General features: G+C 35.6%; 6 protein-coding genes across 6 annotated transcripts; 3 read left to right on the plus strand and 3 right to left on the minus strand.

The window, feature by feature from the left end:
- Window positions 1-64: 64 nt before the first annotated feature.
- LOC145729985 (glycosaminoglycan xylosylkinase homolog) lies at window positions 65-1,654 on the minus strand. Its single transcript, XM_081980998.1, has 4 exons — window positions 1,091-1,654; window positions 616-1,040; window positions 362-562; window positions 65-294 (listed from the first exon to the last, which is right to left on the minus strand). Exons 1-4 carry the CDS (start codon window positions 1,502-1,504, stop codon window positions 111-113), a joined length of 1,224 nt encoding a protein of 407 aa, XP_081837124.1. The 5' UTR covers window positions 1,505-1,654; the 3' UTR covers window positions 65-110.
- Window positions 1,523-3,233, plus strand: LOC145729987 (deoxyribonuclease TATDN1). The gene is made up of 6 exons (XM_081981000.1): window positions 1,523-1,664; window positions 1,715-1,894; window positions 2,149-2,341; window positions 2,394-2,588; window positions 2,782-2,994; window positions 3,050-3,233. Exons 1-6 carry the CDS (start codon window positions 1,637-1,639, stop codon window positions 3,168-3,170), a joined length of 930 nt encoding a protein of 309 aa, XP_081837126.1. The 5' UTR covers window positions 1,523-1,636; the 3' UTR covers window positions 3,171-3,233.
- On the minus strand, window positions 3,157-6,649 carry Tmem214 (Transmembrane protein 214). Its single transcript, XM_081980986.1, has 8 exons — window positions 6,391-6,649; window positions 6,171-6,334; window positions 5,946-6,113; window positions 5,167-5,890; window positions 4,975-5,114; window positions 4,074-4,433; window positions 3,849-3,967; window positions 3,157-3,516 (listed from the first exon to the last, which is right to left on the minus strand). Exons 1-8 carry the CDS (start codon window positions 6,527-6,529, stop codon window positions 3,396-3,398), a joined length of 1,935 nt encoding a protein of 644 aa, XP_081837112.1. The 5' UTR covers window positions 6,530-6,649; the 3' UTR covers window positions 3,157-3,395.
- Window positions 6,650-6,991: 342 nt separating this feature from the next.
- On the minus strand, window positions 6,992-13,692 carry LOC145729989 (ubiquitin-conjugating enzyme E2 R2). The gene is made up of 5 exons (XM_081981002.1): window positions 13,106-13,692; window positions 12,218-12,304; window positions 8,822-9,054; window positions 8,670-8,757; window positions 6,992-8,617 (listed from the first exon to the last, which is right to left on the minus strand). The coding sequence occupies exons 1-5, from the start codon at window positions 13,283-13,285 to the stop codon at window positions 8,477-8,479; spliced, it is 729 nt and encodes a 242-aa protein (XP_081837128.1). The 5' UTR covers window positions 13,286-13,692; the 3' UTR covers window positions 6,992-8,476.
- LOC145729986 (CD180 antigen-like) lies at window positions 9,176-10,491 on the plus strand. Its single transcript, XM_081980999.1, has 3 exons — window positions 9,176-9,678; window positions 9,798-10,105; window positions 10,156-10,491. The coding sequence occupies exons 1-3, from the start codon at window positions 9,176-9,178 to the stop codon at window positions 10,431-10,433; spliced, it is 1,089 nt and encodes a 362-aa protein (XP_081837125.1). The 3' UTR covers window positions 10,434-10,491.
- A 333-nt stretch (window positions 13,693-14,025) lies between the features above and the next one.
- On the plus strand, window positions 14,026-15,054 carry LOC145729988 (m-AAA protease-interacting protein 1, mitochondrial). The gene is made up of 3 exons (XM_081981001.1): window positions 14,026-14,446; window positions 14,499-14,657; window positions 14,712-15,054. Exons 1-3 carry the CDS (start codon window positions 14,066-14,068, stop codon window positions 14,979-14,981), a joined length of 810 nt encoding a protein of 269 aa, XP_081837127.1. The 5' UTR covers window positions 14,026-14,065; the 3' UTR covers window positions 14,982-15,054.
- The last annotated feature ends 50 nt before the right edge of the window (window positions 15,055-15,104 follow it).

Genomic DNA, 15,104 nt, shown 5'->3' on the forward strand with positions numbered 1-15,104 from the left:
TTTTTGACAGAAAACTGTCAAACAATTCCTGCAAATCGAAAACAGTATGTTCGGAAGTAATAACTTTTCAAGATCAATTGGTTTATTTTTATTTTTAATTACAAAAAACATTAGCCAACATCAAGATGCGGTTTACAAAATTCAATAGTAGCAAAAACGAACAACAATCTGTCCTCCATTGCGGCTAAATGCGCTTCAGTCAACAAAATCGCAATATTCGACATCATTTTCATGTATTTGGACAAGTTTCCACTGGATAGTTTTTGAAGTACTGTCCACATATTTTTTCTTATCCTAAAGAACATTTATTTAATGTAAGTACATAGGTTTCAAAAAAACAATTCAAGTTATGTCAACTTACATACAACACTGATACAATGGTGCCAAAATGTCAGTGTGTTGAACATGAGGGTTTCCAAGTCCCTTGCCATTATCCACCCACACTATTGCATCTCCTAAAGTTTCATAGTGGTGCCTGTCTCCATTTTGCATTAGAAAATCAAATATTGCTGTATCAATCAAGTCAAAAATCCGTTTTCTGGTCAGTTTAGTTTTGATAAATCTAAAACTTGCACTTATCAGTAATTGATTCCTTTTGGTATAAAGGAAGCTCACTTGCAATAGTCTGGATTAGTTTCCCAAACAGCTTTTTTGCCTTTTTTGTACGTGCGCTGCCATGGTGATCTGTAATTACTGAATGTTTTCTTCACATTAAATATCACAGCTCCAGTTAAGTAGTGATGCTCATTTTCACAAATTGGATCTTCAGGTTTACAGTAATAACATTTGCCATAAATGCACGTGCGGTTTCCAGTCTGAAAAGTAGTGTTCACAAGCCTTTTTGTTGCCACTGGCATAATGTCATGTTTAAGAGATACAGTTCTTTCAACACTTAATGGCACAATTGGTTTCTCTAAGAGTAGTGAAAGGTAAAAGGCCACTATTTCAGAGTTGTAGCGATCTTTGCCTGCATACACAGGTCCTTGGATGACCCTATCTTTGCTATACCATTGTGGCTTAAACACACATTGCTGACCACCCTAAAAGCACACTTTTTGATTCATTAACACTTATTTCAATTTTGACTTACACTTAAAGTTAGTAATAACTTTAGCTGGGTGCCTCTGGGGTCCAAGTCCGCTATTTTAATTCCAGCATGTTTCAAAGCAAGCAAAATTTGTCCAATAATTGGACTGGTGAAGTTTGTTAGACCAACTGAAGACCAGGAATTTGCTTCATTCCAAATTTGTGCCAAATCTAAACTACTCACTCTAAGTGTGATAGCTTGGTTAATACTTTTGAGAAATGAATCAAGGTTTAGTGTCCTCTGACCTGGATTTTTGTACATTTCAGGTAATTTCTTGATTTGTGCATAAATAGCATCTTCAATCTTGTTGCTTTTAATCTCATTTTCAGGCAGGATTTTGAAGAGGTGGTGTAATGTGCAAAAGAACACAAACAACACAGTCAGGGCGATCACTATCACTGTTTTTTTACGTAACATTTATAGAGTTTTTTGGGCATTTTTAAGTGTTATTTGTGTTGGACGGCAAACAGCTGCTTAAACATAAATAAATCTGGTTGTGTTGTGTTGTCAGTCAACTTAACCTAACTTTTTTGTCTGTGGTTCGTAAACATGATGGGGAGTTTTAAGAAATTTATAGGTATGCCATGGATCTATGAAGATTTAGTTAATAATTTAATATTTTTTTAGATATTGGAGCTAACCTTACAGACTCTATGTATCAGGGTGTTTATAATGGTTCAAAAAAGCATGAGCCCGATTTGATTCCAGTTCTGAAAAGGAGTTGGGAAGCAGGTTTGGAGAAACTTATAATTACAGGAGGGAGCGTGGAGGAAAGCAAGAAAGCTATTGAGTTAGCAAATAGTGATGGTAAGTGTGTTTGTAGATTCTATAATAAAGGAAAAAATGATTAATAAATAAGTTATTCATTCATGATTCCCATTATTTCTCCTAGAGCTCCATAGAGTGAGCCACTGAGCCAGGGTTGCCACATCTGTCATTTCCATTTCCCCAGTTGAAATATAAAAATCTCCAAACTGTCACTTTACTAGCCTTGTCTTGTCAAGTCGACTGCACTTTAAAAAGCAAGGATTTCAATAAAAAAGCTACATTTTTGTTGTTAGATCGTCTATTTGCAACAGTTGGTTGCCACCCCACCAGATGTTCAGAGTTTGAACTACCCCCAAACACTCCAGATGAATATTTAACCCACTTGGACAATTTGGTTAAAGAAAACCGGAGTAAAGTGGTCGCTTTAGGGGAATGCGGTTTGGATTACGACCGGTTACAGTTCTGTCCTAAAGACACCCAAAAAAAGTAACTCATCCAAAGCACCCTTTCAAGTACAAAATGAAGTAGTGACTTTCAGGTATTTTGAGCTTCAGTTAACTTTAAATCAATCGTTGCAATTGCCGTTATTTCTGCATTGTCGCAATGCTGCCAGTGATTTATACCAAATTTTATCGAAATACACCTTCAAAGGGGTGGTTCATTCTTTTGACGGTAGTATTGAGGAAGCCACTAAATTTATAGATTTGGGGTACTATATTGGACTTAACGGCTGGTAAACAATACTTATGGTTTTTATACAACTTTGGCCGCATTCGTTTTCACGCTCCATGGAGCGAGCAATTTTTTATTGACGTAATTTGACATTTGGTCAAATTACGTCATCGTGGCGTCAAAAACGCTCTGCTCCCTCCATGGAGATTGAAATTTTGACTTTGAGAATATGGATTACTCTTCTGAGGTTTCAGTTCTTTGAAAACGGAGGACAACTTAAAAACTGTCAAAAACCTCCCTTCTGAAAGATTGCTAATAGAAACTGATTGTCCTTGGTGCGATATCAGACCAACTCATGCAGGTTTCAAATACGTTTCTGAGGAAAATAAAACCATTCCATCTGTTAAAAAGGAAAAATGGAATTTGGATTCTATGGTTAAAGGTCGGAACGAACCTGCAAATATTAGGTTATATTACACACTACAATAGTGTTTCCATTCTAAATAAAAATTGAAATTTCAGACAAGTACTGGACATCATTGCCGGCGTTAAAAACGAATCGCCAGACGTACTTGGCAAACGAATATTTGGCAACACTGTTGAACTGTTTTTTTCAGACACAGATAACATGATTTTTAATTAAAACTTTATTCAACAACGTACTTAAATAAGTTAAAATAATAAATGTATTCTGGTAAAAAAAGAATTTGTTTACATTTTCTTGACACCTCACAATTACCTGATAAACATTATAAAAAAAATACAATAGTAATAAAAAATGAAATGCCATTGTCTAAGAAATGCGCAAAATTATGATAAAGTTTTGGAAAAGAATTGGAAAATCAAACCTAAAGATGTCTAGTTAGAGTTATTTGATGCTTGTCTGCACTTTTTGATAGACCCAGTGATAGTATTCACTTGCTTTTTCTGAAGTTGTGTTGTATGCTCCCACAACTACGCGCTGAATGTTTTCAGGGGATAGTTGACCACTGAAATAAAATTAATTAAAATCCACTTAAAAGTAGCAATAAACTCAAGCACTAATCACTTAAACAACTATAAATATTAGTTCTGATTTATCATTGTAAGACACTACTTATCTTCACATTTAAAACACATCATTTTAATGATGTTTACATAATTTAATATGTATCTATCCAGAAGATTACAGCCTGACTGATAAAAGCAAAGTAAACATTTCCCATCCATGGGTACTACAATATTGCAATAATAGTTGTTATAAACAATATAATTATCTCTGGCCAATGCAATTTTAACTGGTGGCAGTTTTTTTAAAATAAATAATGAAAACAGTACTTACACAAACACTTCTTTCTGTAAATAGTTCACACTGGTGTGATAGTAGTAAATGGATTTGGCGAATGTATCAGTAAAAATTCCTTGAGCATTGTCTAATAGACCTGGGGCATATGTCTCAATCTAAACACAAATAAAATCCACTACAATAAACGTTTTGAAACATTCCATTAGCAAACATGTGATGAGCAAAAAAAGTGAAAGTTTGTAATTTAGCACACTGACTTACTGAATCAACTACAACTGGATACTTTTCATCAACAAAGTCAGCAATGTTCTCTCTGATACTCTCTTGAAGATTAATTGCAGTTTTCAACAAATCACTGGCCAAAGCCCCATAAGGTTCAGCAGCACTCTTAACTTGTCCATAATAAGGCTTGGCAAGTATTTGAAGCTTGGAATCACTCCAAACGCCTGCTTCGCTCACTTTCCTGCCCAAACGGAACAAGTACAGATCATCTTTAGGTAGGTAAGGCCTTAAGAAAGGTTCTGCCAAAAACCCTATCAACAAGACAAGGAAAAGGGTAGACAAAAGGCCTTTGAGCCCGCCTTTGCCACGAGGTTTTGTTTGTTTTTGTTCCTGGGCAATCTGCAATGAATTGTAATACTAATTAGCGGTCAGGGTGTTACTATTACTATTAAAAGCAGCATATCAATAATATTCCGCGTTTGACCTGTCTGTTTTTATGTGGTTACCTGCTGTTGTTGTTTACGTTCCTTCTTGGTGGCCATTGTGCGTGCTTGTAATTTGTGCGTACAAAGTCTGTCGTTAAAATTGTTCAGGTAAACGTGTTAAAAAGCGGGGCCACGAAAACGCAAGTTACAGGAAGTTATCGATCGATCGGTTCCGAAGCAAATCGCGATTTAAAAGTCAAGAAACCGTGAAGCGCAGAATCAATTTGAACTTTAACAACGCGCGCCTGCGTTCACCAATGACAGCTAATGGGGCACGTTCCGTATTTATACAATCAATTTAGGTAGATCATCTCTGCAACCCGATATACACTACAATGGTCTTATCAGTCATTATGTAACAGATAATATTGGATCTACACTCAACTTAAATGAATAATGTTTTTTCGAAACTGATCATTCAGATTTAACTAACCTTAAAAGAGACTGTTACTCACCTTTACAGCAGCAATTGCTTCTTTAAGACCATCCTCTTTGCGTTTCTTCAAAGATAACTCATCATTAACAGTAACAAAACCTGGCAGTAAATCTTTTAAAGCTTTCTTAAGGCTGGGTTTGATTGAATTATATGTACTACCTACAAAAAATGTTCTTCAAGCAACTGTCACAATACAGAAAAAAACACTTACTTATGTATCTAAGCAAAACAGCACTAGCTCCAAGGTTCTTTGAATAAACCTTATTCCAAGCAGCTAGGGCAGATTGGTCTTTACTAAAAACTTCAACCAAGATATCACAAAGGCAGTTCTGATATGCGACATTGCTTGTCAGGGTGATTTTTTTCAGGAATGGTTCCACTAAACCGTTCGGACTCTCCCGTTTATTGTTCAGTAGTAATCTTTTCAGTTTAGGCAAATTTTGTATCAAGTCCTTTTGCAGTTCTGTGGGGAAGTTTTTCTTGGTTGAAAATATTGTATCCAAAATCAGTAAAAATTGCTCTTTAGACAAGTGAGAGTCATGGTCCCTGCTAGTCAGTTCTAGTAAATATCTAACAACGTAACGCGAATAACTTTTCATATCTAATAAAGGCAACTTTAGCTCCTGGAAGACTTTCAAGCCAGAATGTAAGTCATTGACACCTACATGGCCCACAGCCCATAATATTGATAAGGCAACATTGGCGCGGTTTTGATATGAGTTTCTTAATGAAATATGTTTGGACAAGTTCTCTGTAACTAGTTTAGGCTCATTTAATGCAATGTATTGCAAAAAGAATCGATAACCGACGGCCGGTAGGCCTTTACTCAAATCAGTTACCATGGAGGTTAAAGCAATATCAAAATATAGTTGAGAGTTTGTTTTGCCAGCATCTTTGATGACTTTTTCCAACACATTTCTTAGGTTTACTGGCATCTAAAGAAAGTCACATTTGAAGCCAGAAAAGAGACATGTGTTGGGTTACACTTACCACACTTAAAGGATAACCAGGGGGTTTATTTGAAAACACTGGGTCTTGGATTTCAAGAGGTAGTTTTTGGTTCAAATACTGGGTGAGCTCTTTTAACCAAACAATTGGTGTTTCTGGAAAAGCAGTTTTTGAACGTTCATAAACCAAATTGAATTCTTCAGTAGAAATCTGCAATCAAGTACACAAATCAGAGGGTTTGTTAAAACATACAGTTTCAAGTCTTACAGTTAATAAACCAGCTTCAATTGACTTTGGAGGTTTAGGTTTTGGTGGCTCTGAAGGCCCTTGGCTAGCCTTTTTTTCTGGCTTTTTAACCTCAGCTTGCTTAGGTTTTTCTTGAGGCTTGTTTGGTTTCCCTGCATAGAGGTTCTGCATTTGAGATTTGGGCACTGAAGAAAATAACAAAATTACTCATAAACTCAGTTTTAAGTGCTGACCTACTTACGAACTTCCTCAATTTTGACTCCATTCAAAACATTCCTTTTCTTACTTTTGTCTTCACCAATTTTATTGGTAGGTTTAGGTATTGGAACCTTGCTGCGTCTCTCATTTTTTCCTTTCACTACTTCCCACTGGCCACTCATAATGAACTGGATTTCTCAGTTATTTAAAAAAAAAAAATTGTTAAAACAATAGGTTTGAAAACCGGAATATGGTAACAGAAGGGAAAGCTAACCTTTTCAAAAAACCGTGAAACACTGATGACGTATGCCTGTGTATATTCACTTCAAACTCCACGTCACTCTACAAATCTAAAAGCCTGATTTAGCCAACCGCCAACATGTTTTAATTTGATTGGTGCAATGGTTTGCCAACCAATCAGCGATTGGACAGATTTTCTTTGCGTATTTTAAATTGGGCTTAACTATTAAGCTGTATATAGAGGGCGGTAGCGGCGGCACAAAAAGTGCGTTCCGAAGATAACTGGCAAAATTTTAAATAATTTGATTGTATTGGAGCTATTTAGCCCTGTTTCTTATCTGGCTCTTGTCTGTTAAGTCTTCACAAAAATTATCTTGGAAACAGGATAAATAAAATCTGAAAAATAATCTTAAAACATTTATTCAAAGTCTTCAATTAATTAGGTAGATACAAACACAATTCTATCAAGTCCAAGCAATCAATCCATTTACATCCCTATGATGTATTTTTTAAAAGGTTTTGTTTTTGATCATTTAACTTTGCATACACTACAGTAACAACTCGGTTGAACAGTTTGTAGTTAACCTCCTAACAATTAATACACAATTTTTAACATAGAGATAATTATTACTCGATATCCAAGGTATATACAGGTAAACTTAATTAAAAAAAAAATACAAAGTACACATAGTGTGCAGGAAAAGTATGGTAGTTCACTATTTTTGGCCATCCTGTACGCAATTTTCATGATAGAAAATTTTGGCTTCCACCACTGAAAACAAGGGCTCAAAACAGTGGTTCAATCTCCCCAAAATAACCGAGTTACAGGGTGTGCAAGGTACAAAATAGTTTTTTCCACTTAGTCAGCCAGAAAACCTCAAGTTGCATTTCGGTATAATGCTGAAATTAATAACAAACCTCCAATTTTTTAATAGTTTTCATTTGATGGAAAGTATTCTGATTTGTATTAAAAGTTCAGTTTGAGTAGGTGGTAAAGTGTTTTTTACACATTTTAGTTGTCAAACAACTATATGGCAATAATTTTCACGCAAATCTAAAAAAGTCGGTATCACTGTTTGGGAAAATCCACTTTCGTAAAATAAAGTGAAAGTCCACTTATCGGTCCAAGGTTATCTTAGGTCAGGTTTACTCCACTTTTTCTGTTTCTAATTTATTCTTGATATTATAACTGCTTGCCTTAATTACGGGAGAAAATATAGGAATATTCATGATTTTTTAATGTGCACCAGACTCTAAAATACAGTCTACAGCTGATAGACTGCCACAGGTATTTAAATTTTTCACCTACAACAGATAATAAAATAGTCAGTATAGCAGAGAAGAAATTTTGTATAAAACCTGGATATCAACAAATCAAAGCTGAAGATAATATATTTTAACAAAAATTAAATAAAACTCAGCTTAGTATGCTGGCAATTCCAATTCCAAATCAATAATAGATATTTCACAAAAACTAAAGTTGAAATTATAAGATTTTTGAAAATAAACCAAAACTTACCTAATCTGGGTAGCAGACTTTTTGAAACCGTTTTTTCAGTAGTACACAAGATCGAATAGCAATAACCGATCAATTACTGGGCCTGCAAACAGTATTTTTTACATATCTTTTCCAGGTTCTATGCCATTGCAACAACCTAAGAGGAAATCATAATATATTATCAGTCACTGTTGACTAAGAATGTTCCAATTCCTTTATAAAATATGTACAAGACACCAAATAGCGACCGGCGCAGAATCTCACTACAATGAGTCACTTAACGACATTGACACATTAAATCAGAACGAACCGAGAGAGGGACGACTTTATAATGAATTAAGTGAAAAACAAAATGTACAAAAAAAAATTGGTTGCACAGAGGTGATAGTTATCACAATTCGCCGTTTCCGCTGTCGTTATCGTCCCCATCGCCATACTCTGAGTCGTCTGTGGCGTCGTCATAGTCTTCGTCGTAATCATCGTCGTAGAAATCTGTCATTTCTACTTGTGACTCTGAATTACTAGGTTTTACCTGGAAATTTGCAAAGTGCCAACATTCTTTTGAAGGAAGTTTAAAAAGTTACCTGAGTTTTTATGCAATAGTCTTCTAAGGTTAGGGGAACTTGTATTCCATCCCGTTCAGCTTCTACTCTCGCTGCCATAGCTTGTTTTCTGCAAAAACATGTTTCCTTGCTTTGTCAACTATTAATTACATAATTAAACAACAATTTTTTACCTGATAATATTTTCATATTCCTTATCCCGCCCTTTCGAGTCACGCCAACGGCGATACATCACAGAAGCGTCCACATTGGCTGGACTGAAGGTGTTGGGCTCGTTGAGCAATGAGATAACGGAAAGCAGAATGGTGCGTACGTTTTGAGTGGGGTTCCAACGTTCGCATGGCAACTCCCCTGATTGGGGATCGTCCACTGGGGGATGCAGTATACTAATGCACAAATCTCCATTCTAAATGCAATGCAAAAAAAAATACAATAATTGATAACTCCCAAGTCAAAGGTTATCATTAAGCTGATTTAAATACTCTTATAAATTCCATTACTTTGCTAATAGTTTGTTAGTCAGTAACATGAAGTCGGTGATTATTATCTTTGTAGTAGCCCTAGGAGTGCTCAGCAGCACTGAACAACCTACTTTTAAAAATGTTACATTTAAAGGTTACAGTGTGTTTACGTTGAAATTTCAAAGAAACATTGTTGCTGGTGACAGTTTGAAAGATGAACTACCCAAAGGTATCTACGACCACATCGAATTCACTGAACAAAGCATTCCAATCCTTAAGAAAAACTCTATTAAGGACATAGAAGACTTGGATGAGCTGACAATACAGAACTGTGGAATTGAAAAAATTGAACCTGGAGCGTTTAGAAATCTTCCTCAACTTAGGAAACTGAGTCTCAAAGGTAATGAAATTAATAATGTGCCTGAGGGTGTGTTCAACAATTTGGAAATATCCATGCTGGATCTTAGTCAGAACCGTATTAGAGATATAGAAGCTGAATCTCTGAGCAACATGCCCATGTTGCTGAATATTAACTTGGCTGATAATTTGATTCAGTCTTGGAATCCAAGGTATTGTTAAAATCGTTTCTAATTTTGCATATAACACGCAATGATAGCGTGCAATTTGTCCAAGTTACCAATGTAGAGAAATGAATCTAGGACATACAACACTAAAATCAATATTTCAGATGGTTTAACCAAGTTCCACTTCTGACGCGTGTTTCCGTACAAAACAACTCATTGACAAAACTTCCTTCAAGAGCGTTTACCAACCTTAAAGGACCCAAGCAATTTGGTTCAGTAACCCTGACTATTAATTTAATCTTCAGCCACAACCAAATCAGCGAAATAGCTGCCACTGCTTTTGCTGATCTAGATAAAATCAACAACTTGTGGTTGGATAACAACCAGTTGTTGGACTTTCCAGCTAATCTACTGCAGCACGTGACCGTTTCCGATTTAAGAATCGGTTACAATCATATTACTTGTCTCGATGGTAAGTTAACCGGAAGTGGTTAAGGCAGTAGCGTAAATTTTGCATTGCAGAGAGTTTCGTTCAACTGTTGAAAAAAAACACGTCAGTGCACTTGGATGGTAATCCTTTAGACTGCGAATGTGTGAACCTAATCAAGAAGTGGACAAAGAATCACCAGGCAAATGTGGACATGTTCATATCGGAGATGAATTGCACCTCGGCTCGTTTGAGAAAAAAACTAGATGATTTGGCCAAACGACTTAAAGAAATTAGAGGTGAGAAAGAAGTGGAAGAGGTCACTGGAATAAACATGGAGAATACCGATGATGTTGAAGTGCCTTTTAAATAATTGTTGTTTGTTTTTTTATACTTTTGTTACTTTCAACTAGTAAAATTATAAACCTTTATTCGGTTTTTTTTTTCAAATCGTCATGGGAGAACTACAACACCTGTTGTCGAGTCAATAAAAAAAAATCTAAACCTGCTGGACAGTTGGATATTCCCCACTCATTTTCCAAGGGGAAATTAATCATCGATTTATGCGTTAATGTTGGAAAGATAAATAACAAATGGTGAAAGGCATGAAATATTCAACAGACCGATCGAAACCCAACAGATCCCGATTGCACCACGCAAAATAATTGAGGAAATCAAATTTTATAACAACTTGAATTTGTATAAAGTATCATAGAAAAAATTATTTCTAGTTTATGGAACTGGTTACAATCATGAGGACGGTAGCCTAAAATTTGTAATGCTAATAACCTGAACAAAGCCGGAACAGTTAAAGGAGAAATCATTAGGAGAAGTAAATATAGAAAACAAAAAATTACCCGTGCTGATATGAATGAAGTTGCCAAGAAAGCAGCAAGGACACCACTTGTATACACTAAACGCACGTGAGTTTATGATTTGCTCTGAGAATTGATTTAGCAACAATTACAATGAATTTCTGACACTATGAAATAAGTAAAAACTTCTTTTCTTCATTAAACCTTGGGGCATGTAAAGCAAAGCGGTGAACGACTGGGGGAACATGTTAATGACCCTTTTCAGCAGCTGACTAGACTAAACGGCTGGGACCCGGCGAATCGTTCCACCATAATACAGTTAGCAGGCACAAAAGAGAATGCTCTATTTATTAAAACCTGGGAATCCGTTTATATCAACTCTGGCAAGTGTGCTAACTGTAAAATGGAAGTAGCGGAGGTTGTTAGTCATATTAACCGAGCCAACCTGACTAGCTAAATAAATCCGCTTTTTCCTCTAGTAAATCAATCATGCTTGAATACTGGCGCCATTCCAAAACCTCCGTTAAGTCTCAAAAAACATAGAAAATGTTGATGTTCAAAAGCTGCACAAAGAAGTTGATCTTGACACAGCTCTTAGACAATATCACACCAGCGTGAAACCTAAAGAAATTTCGAAACCTCAACGTTACGCCACCTGGAAATTAAAGTTGCAAAGAAAAATTATATAAACTGCCTATTTAATTGGTAATGGTTCTAATAACGTTTTAAGTACCATGGCTACTACACCGGATTAATCTTTCCACTTCACAGGGCTGCTTAAGCAAGTAGAGCATGGCAAGTCATCTTATTTTTCAAATAAAGGCTGGGGAAAACATTCTTCATAATAAAATAACCCAGAAATTTAGGGAATACATAAAATAGGCTACTGATTCCGGTTAATCAATCAGTCAATTATGATTGCAATGTCAGGAGATAGCAAAGAAGATACTTAACCATTTAGGGTGAGGTTTATTACACTACATGTTAATGACTTCAAACCAGAACTAATATAATGCTATGGGTTAACCACCTGCCTTGAAATTTACCAATACAGACTAACCAGAAGGTAATTAATTTATGAACTATCTACTTCCTGCACAATGTGCAAATGCACTTTAAGTGTACATGAATATATTACATTGTGTAGTTATCATAAAACATTAAACCCTTTCAATAACCAAGTATGGAACAGTGAGTTGACTCACTGTCTGACATTTAAAGGAAACCTTATTTAAAACAGCTCAATTTACTTAAACCACTGATTGCATGTTATTTAAATGATTCTATTCAGGTCATAATAGTGTTTGTTTGATCAAATATAACTAGCTAGTTTTGCACTTACCTCATATACATTTGGATGCCACACTTTTGTGAGAAACCTTATGGATGGTGGTGAATATGGATAGTCCGAGGGAAATTTCATTCTTGCCTGCAAATTCATGTATAGTTAGAATAGTTTTTAAACGGGTAGTGGCAACACCGAGTTAAATGCATTATAGACTAGTGAAATCATCAAGTGTATAGTTTGTCATCTTCTAATCAATGCTGATGATTGACAAACTGAGGGTAATAAAATAATTAAATTTATTGTTTGAGGGTTCTTTTTTAGAACTAAAATGGTCTCATTTTAGCTTGTTTATGTTTAGCCAAAAACCTATCCCAAGTGGTACAACCTTTCTAAAAATAACTGATCTTAAGGCTAATGAACTTCAAATTTTCTGTACTTTGGTTATAATTCAAAAAAAAGTACCATTACCTAAGCTGTAAACTTTTCAGTCTGAAACACCAGGTACATTTCCCTGAAGGTATCTATAGAAAGTACTGACACCAGACAAAAGCTTGACAGAAATGACCATGCAGTTTCATGACTACACTTCACTAATATCATAAAAAAATCATTACTGAAATAGTACAATTACAATACTTAGTTTAGAAAATAAATTTGACACAAGCTGCAGCAGCACATTTAAAATTAAACCATATGAAGTCAAGGATACATTTAACAATGAGTGTAGAAACATGGCCTTAAGCACAAATTTTGTTCAAGGCACTTTTGAAGCAAAGCACTGAGCAAAATGTAGAATTGTATTGAATTCTGTGTGTTTGCAATAAAACATTCCTTGAAAATCTGATATGTAAATAAGACCTTCATATAGTAGTAGGATTTTGTATATTTATGTGAGTGACAAAAGATCTAGATACAGAAAATATACAATTCCTAGAATTTTACCTTAAAGCAGCCTCCCATGTAAAGTGTGTCTGGTGGTCCAAAAATAGCAACTTCCCATTCGAACAAGTTCTCATCATTCACTAATTTAACACGAAATCCTTCCACAGGTTCCTCCTGTAAACTTTTATATTCGACAGCTAAAGCACGCAGAGCACTGCTGGATGATCTTGGGGCAGCCATAGTCTCACAACCACTCGGATTGTCCGATAATTTTCGACAGTGATGAAACGAAAACGCTGATTTACCTGAACTCCCAGTAAATTATTTGATCTTTCAAATAAATACTGATGACGCCATTAAACACCAATGATTTGAAACTTAACTAGACTCCTGTAGAAAATGAGCACTAAAGGATCGGGCTTTTGTACGTAGCTAATTTGGATGTTCGACGCGATCTTAATGGTCACGCGAAAGCGAGGAAAACTGAAAATAATCAACAAAAACAAAGAACTTTTGTCTGACCACCCACTGCTTTACTGCTTTCCACTTTTCTAGTCAACTTTCCCATATGGCAGCGTCACTGATGATTGGTCGCACATACCGATATTTCGTGTCTCTTTCCCACCACCGCAAAACGGCTTCAAAATCAGCTGGAGATATTTTCTGCCTTTGTCTTGAAAGTCAATAAATAGCCACGTTGCCAAATTGTTTAAGAGCGTTTCTGCTAACACTACGCAGCAAATTTAATCATCAGGATAATGCTATATCAGTCGTAACAAACAAGAAATTTTCTTAAACAATGTTTAAACAGATTAACGTATATTTTTAATATACGTCAGCAGACAGCTCAATATTTTACTGATGTCAAAATTAACTTGGCAACCATAGAGAATCGGGAACTATTAAGTTAGGCAACCAGCAGTGTTGTTACATTTGACATACAAGAATGACAGGTTTGAATATGCTTCAAAAATGTCACTTTACTTTTTTGTGGTTATGTTATGATTTCAATTTAAAAAAATGAATTTTAGCTTATTAAAAAACATTGCACAAAACTCGAAAAAGTGCAACAAAACTTTATTTAAACTAGTAAATCAAGAGGGTCCCTGTCACCCTAAAAGTGTTCGTCTTCAAAGTACCTTAACCGCTACTCATAATAGATATTTACAACGTCAAGCCTCTGCATTGGTTAAGCCTTGTGAAAGATGTTTCTGTCAAGAGAGCGGGCCCCCTGCTTCATCGAAAAAATTGCCCCCTTTAATGAACTTTCCAGTTGTAGTGTGGCCGTCTTTGTTCAGGTCATTCAAAAACCTCATCCTAACTACTTTTATTATCAAGCCATACTTTGATGTTGAGTTCAGTTTGCCTGAATTTGTGCAAGCTTCAAAGAAAGCTGTTGAGGTAATCAATTATTTGGTGCATAATGTTTTCAGCAAACTTGATAATTTGTCAGGTGGTGTCTCATAGAGTAACTGAAGGGCAAGATTTGGAAGGTCTTGTCACTCCTGATATTATCCCAACATTACAGGACCGCATATCAAAAATGTCACTAGCCCAAAGAGATTTGATACCTGTTGATGTTGATGATATTTACTTTTCCTTTCCCTATCAGGTATAGCAGTTCACAGACTCTTCCACCTATGGTTGTATATTTTAAGTTTTTTAGATAGGGATTATGTTTAGTAATGAAGAAGCAGATGTACAAAAACGGTTTGTGGAAATTACCATGGTTTACCATGTTTTGAAGGGACTATCAAAAATGAGATCACAAGGAGAGGAACCACCATTAAATTTGGGCATGTTGCCTGAATACCAGGAAAAAATTTCAATATGTAACTATAGATTTGTCAGAGAGTACACCAAAGGCCAGGAAAGTGGATGGATAGTTAATTTGCTGAACCATTTCAGACCTGTGGATGAGCAACAGGAACAATAAGTGTACCTAATAAATGTTCTATGCAGTAGATTATAATTTTTGCAAAACAAGAGAACTAATTTTTGTTAGTGAATTGTGGTTGAGTTTTCCTGGATTAGTAGCACTTTCAAATATTTTTCCTGC

This window comes from Ips typographus, linkage group LG5, assembly GCF_016097725.1.
Source record: "Ips typographus isolate SLU linkage group LG5, UJ_Ityp_2.0, whole genome shotgun sequence".
In the NCBI taxonomy this organism is placed as follows: Eukaryota; Metazoa; Arthropoda; class Insecta; order Coleoptera; family Curculionidae; genus Ips; species Ips typographus.

Coding starts and splice junctions, on each gene's coding strand:
- LOC145729985 (XM_081980998.1), bottom strand. CDS start 1,504: ATGTTACGTAAAAAAACAGTGATAGTGATCGCCCTGACTGTGTTGTTT. Junction 563..615: donor ACTAATCCAGACTATTGCAA/GTGAGCTTCCTT, acceptor TGCAAGTTTTAG/ATTTATCAAAACTAAACTGA. Junction 295..361: donor CCATTGTATCAGTGTTGTAT/GTAAGTTGACAT, acceptor AATGTTCTTTAG/GATAAGAAAAAATATGTGGA.
- LOC145729987 (XM_081981000.1), top strand. CDS start 1,637: ATGATGGGGAGTTTTAAGAAATTTATAG. Junction 2,342..2,393: donor CCTAAAGACACCCAAAAAAA/GTAACTCATCCA, acceptor AGTGACTTTCAG/GTATTTTGAGCTTCAGTTAA. Junction 2,995..3,049: donor AACGAACCTGCAAATATTAG/GTTATATTACAC, acceptor TTGAAATTTCAG/ACAAGTACTGGACATCATTG.
- Tmem214 (XM_081980986.1), bottom strand. CDS start 6,529: ATGAGTGGCCAGTGGGAAGTAGTGAAAGGAAAAAATGAGAGACGCAGC. Junction 5,891..5,945: donor CTGGTTATCCTTTAAGTGTG/GTAAGTGTAACC, acceptor GACTTTCTTTAG/ATGCCAGTAAACCTAAGAAA. Junction 3,968..4,073: donor ATCCAGTTGTAGTTGATTCA/GTAAGTCAGTGT, acceptor ATTTGTGTTTAG/ATTGAGACATATGCCCCAGG.
- LOC145729986 (XM_081980999.1), top strand. CDS start 9,176: ATGAAGTCGGTGATTATTATCTTTGTAGTAGCCCTAGGAGTGCTCAGC. Junction 9,679..9,797: donor ATTCAGTCTTGGAATCCAAG/GTATTGTTAAAA, acceptor TCAATATTTCAG/ATGGTTTAACCAAGTTCCAC. Junction 10,106..10,155: donor TCATATTACTTGTCTCGATG/GTAAGTTAACCG, acceptor TTTGCATTGCAG/AGAGTTTCGTTCAACTGTTG.
- LOC145729989 (XM_081981002.1), bottom strand. CDS start 13,285: ATGGCTGCCCCAAGATCATCCAGCAGTGCTCTGCGTGCTTTAGCTGTC. Junction 12,305..13,105: donor ACATGGGAGGCTGCTTTAAG/GTAAAATTCTAG, acceptor ATGAATTTGCAG/GCAAGAATGAAATTTCCCTC. Junction 9,055..12,217: donor GGCATCCAAATGTATATGAG/GTAAGTGCAAAA, acceptor CATTGCATTTAG/AATGGAGATTTGTGCATTAG.
- LOC145729988 (XM_081981001.1), top strand. CDS start 14,066: ATGAATTTTAGCTTATTAAAAAACATTGCACAAAACTCGAAAAAGTGC. Junction 14,447..14,498: donor CTTCAAAGAAAGCTGTTGAG/GTAATCAATTAT, acceptor ATAATTTGTCAG/GTGGTGTCTCATAGAGTAAC. Junction 14,658..14,711: donor ACTTTTCCTTTCCCTATCAG/GTATAGCAGTTC, acceptor TAAGTTTTTTAG/ATAGGGATTATGTTTAGTAA.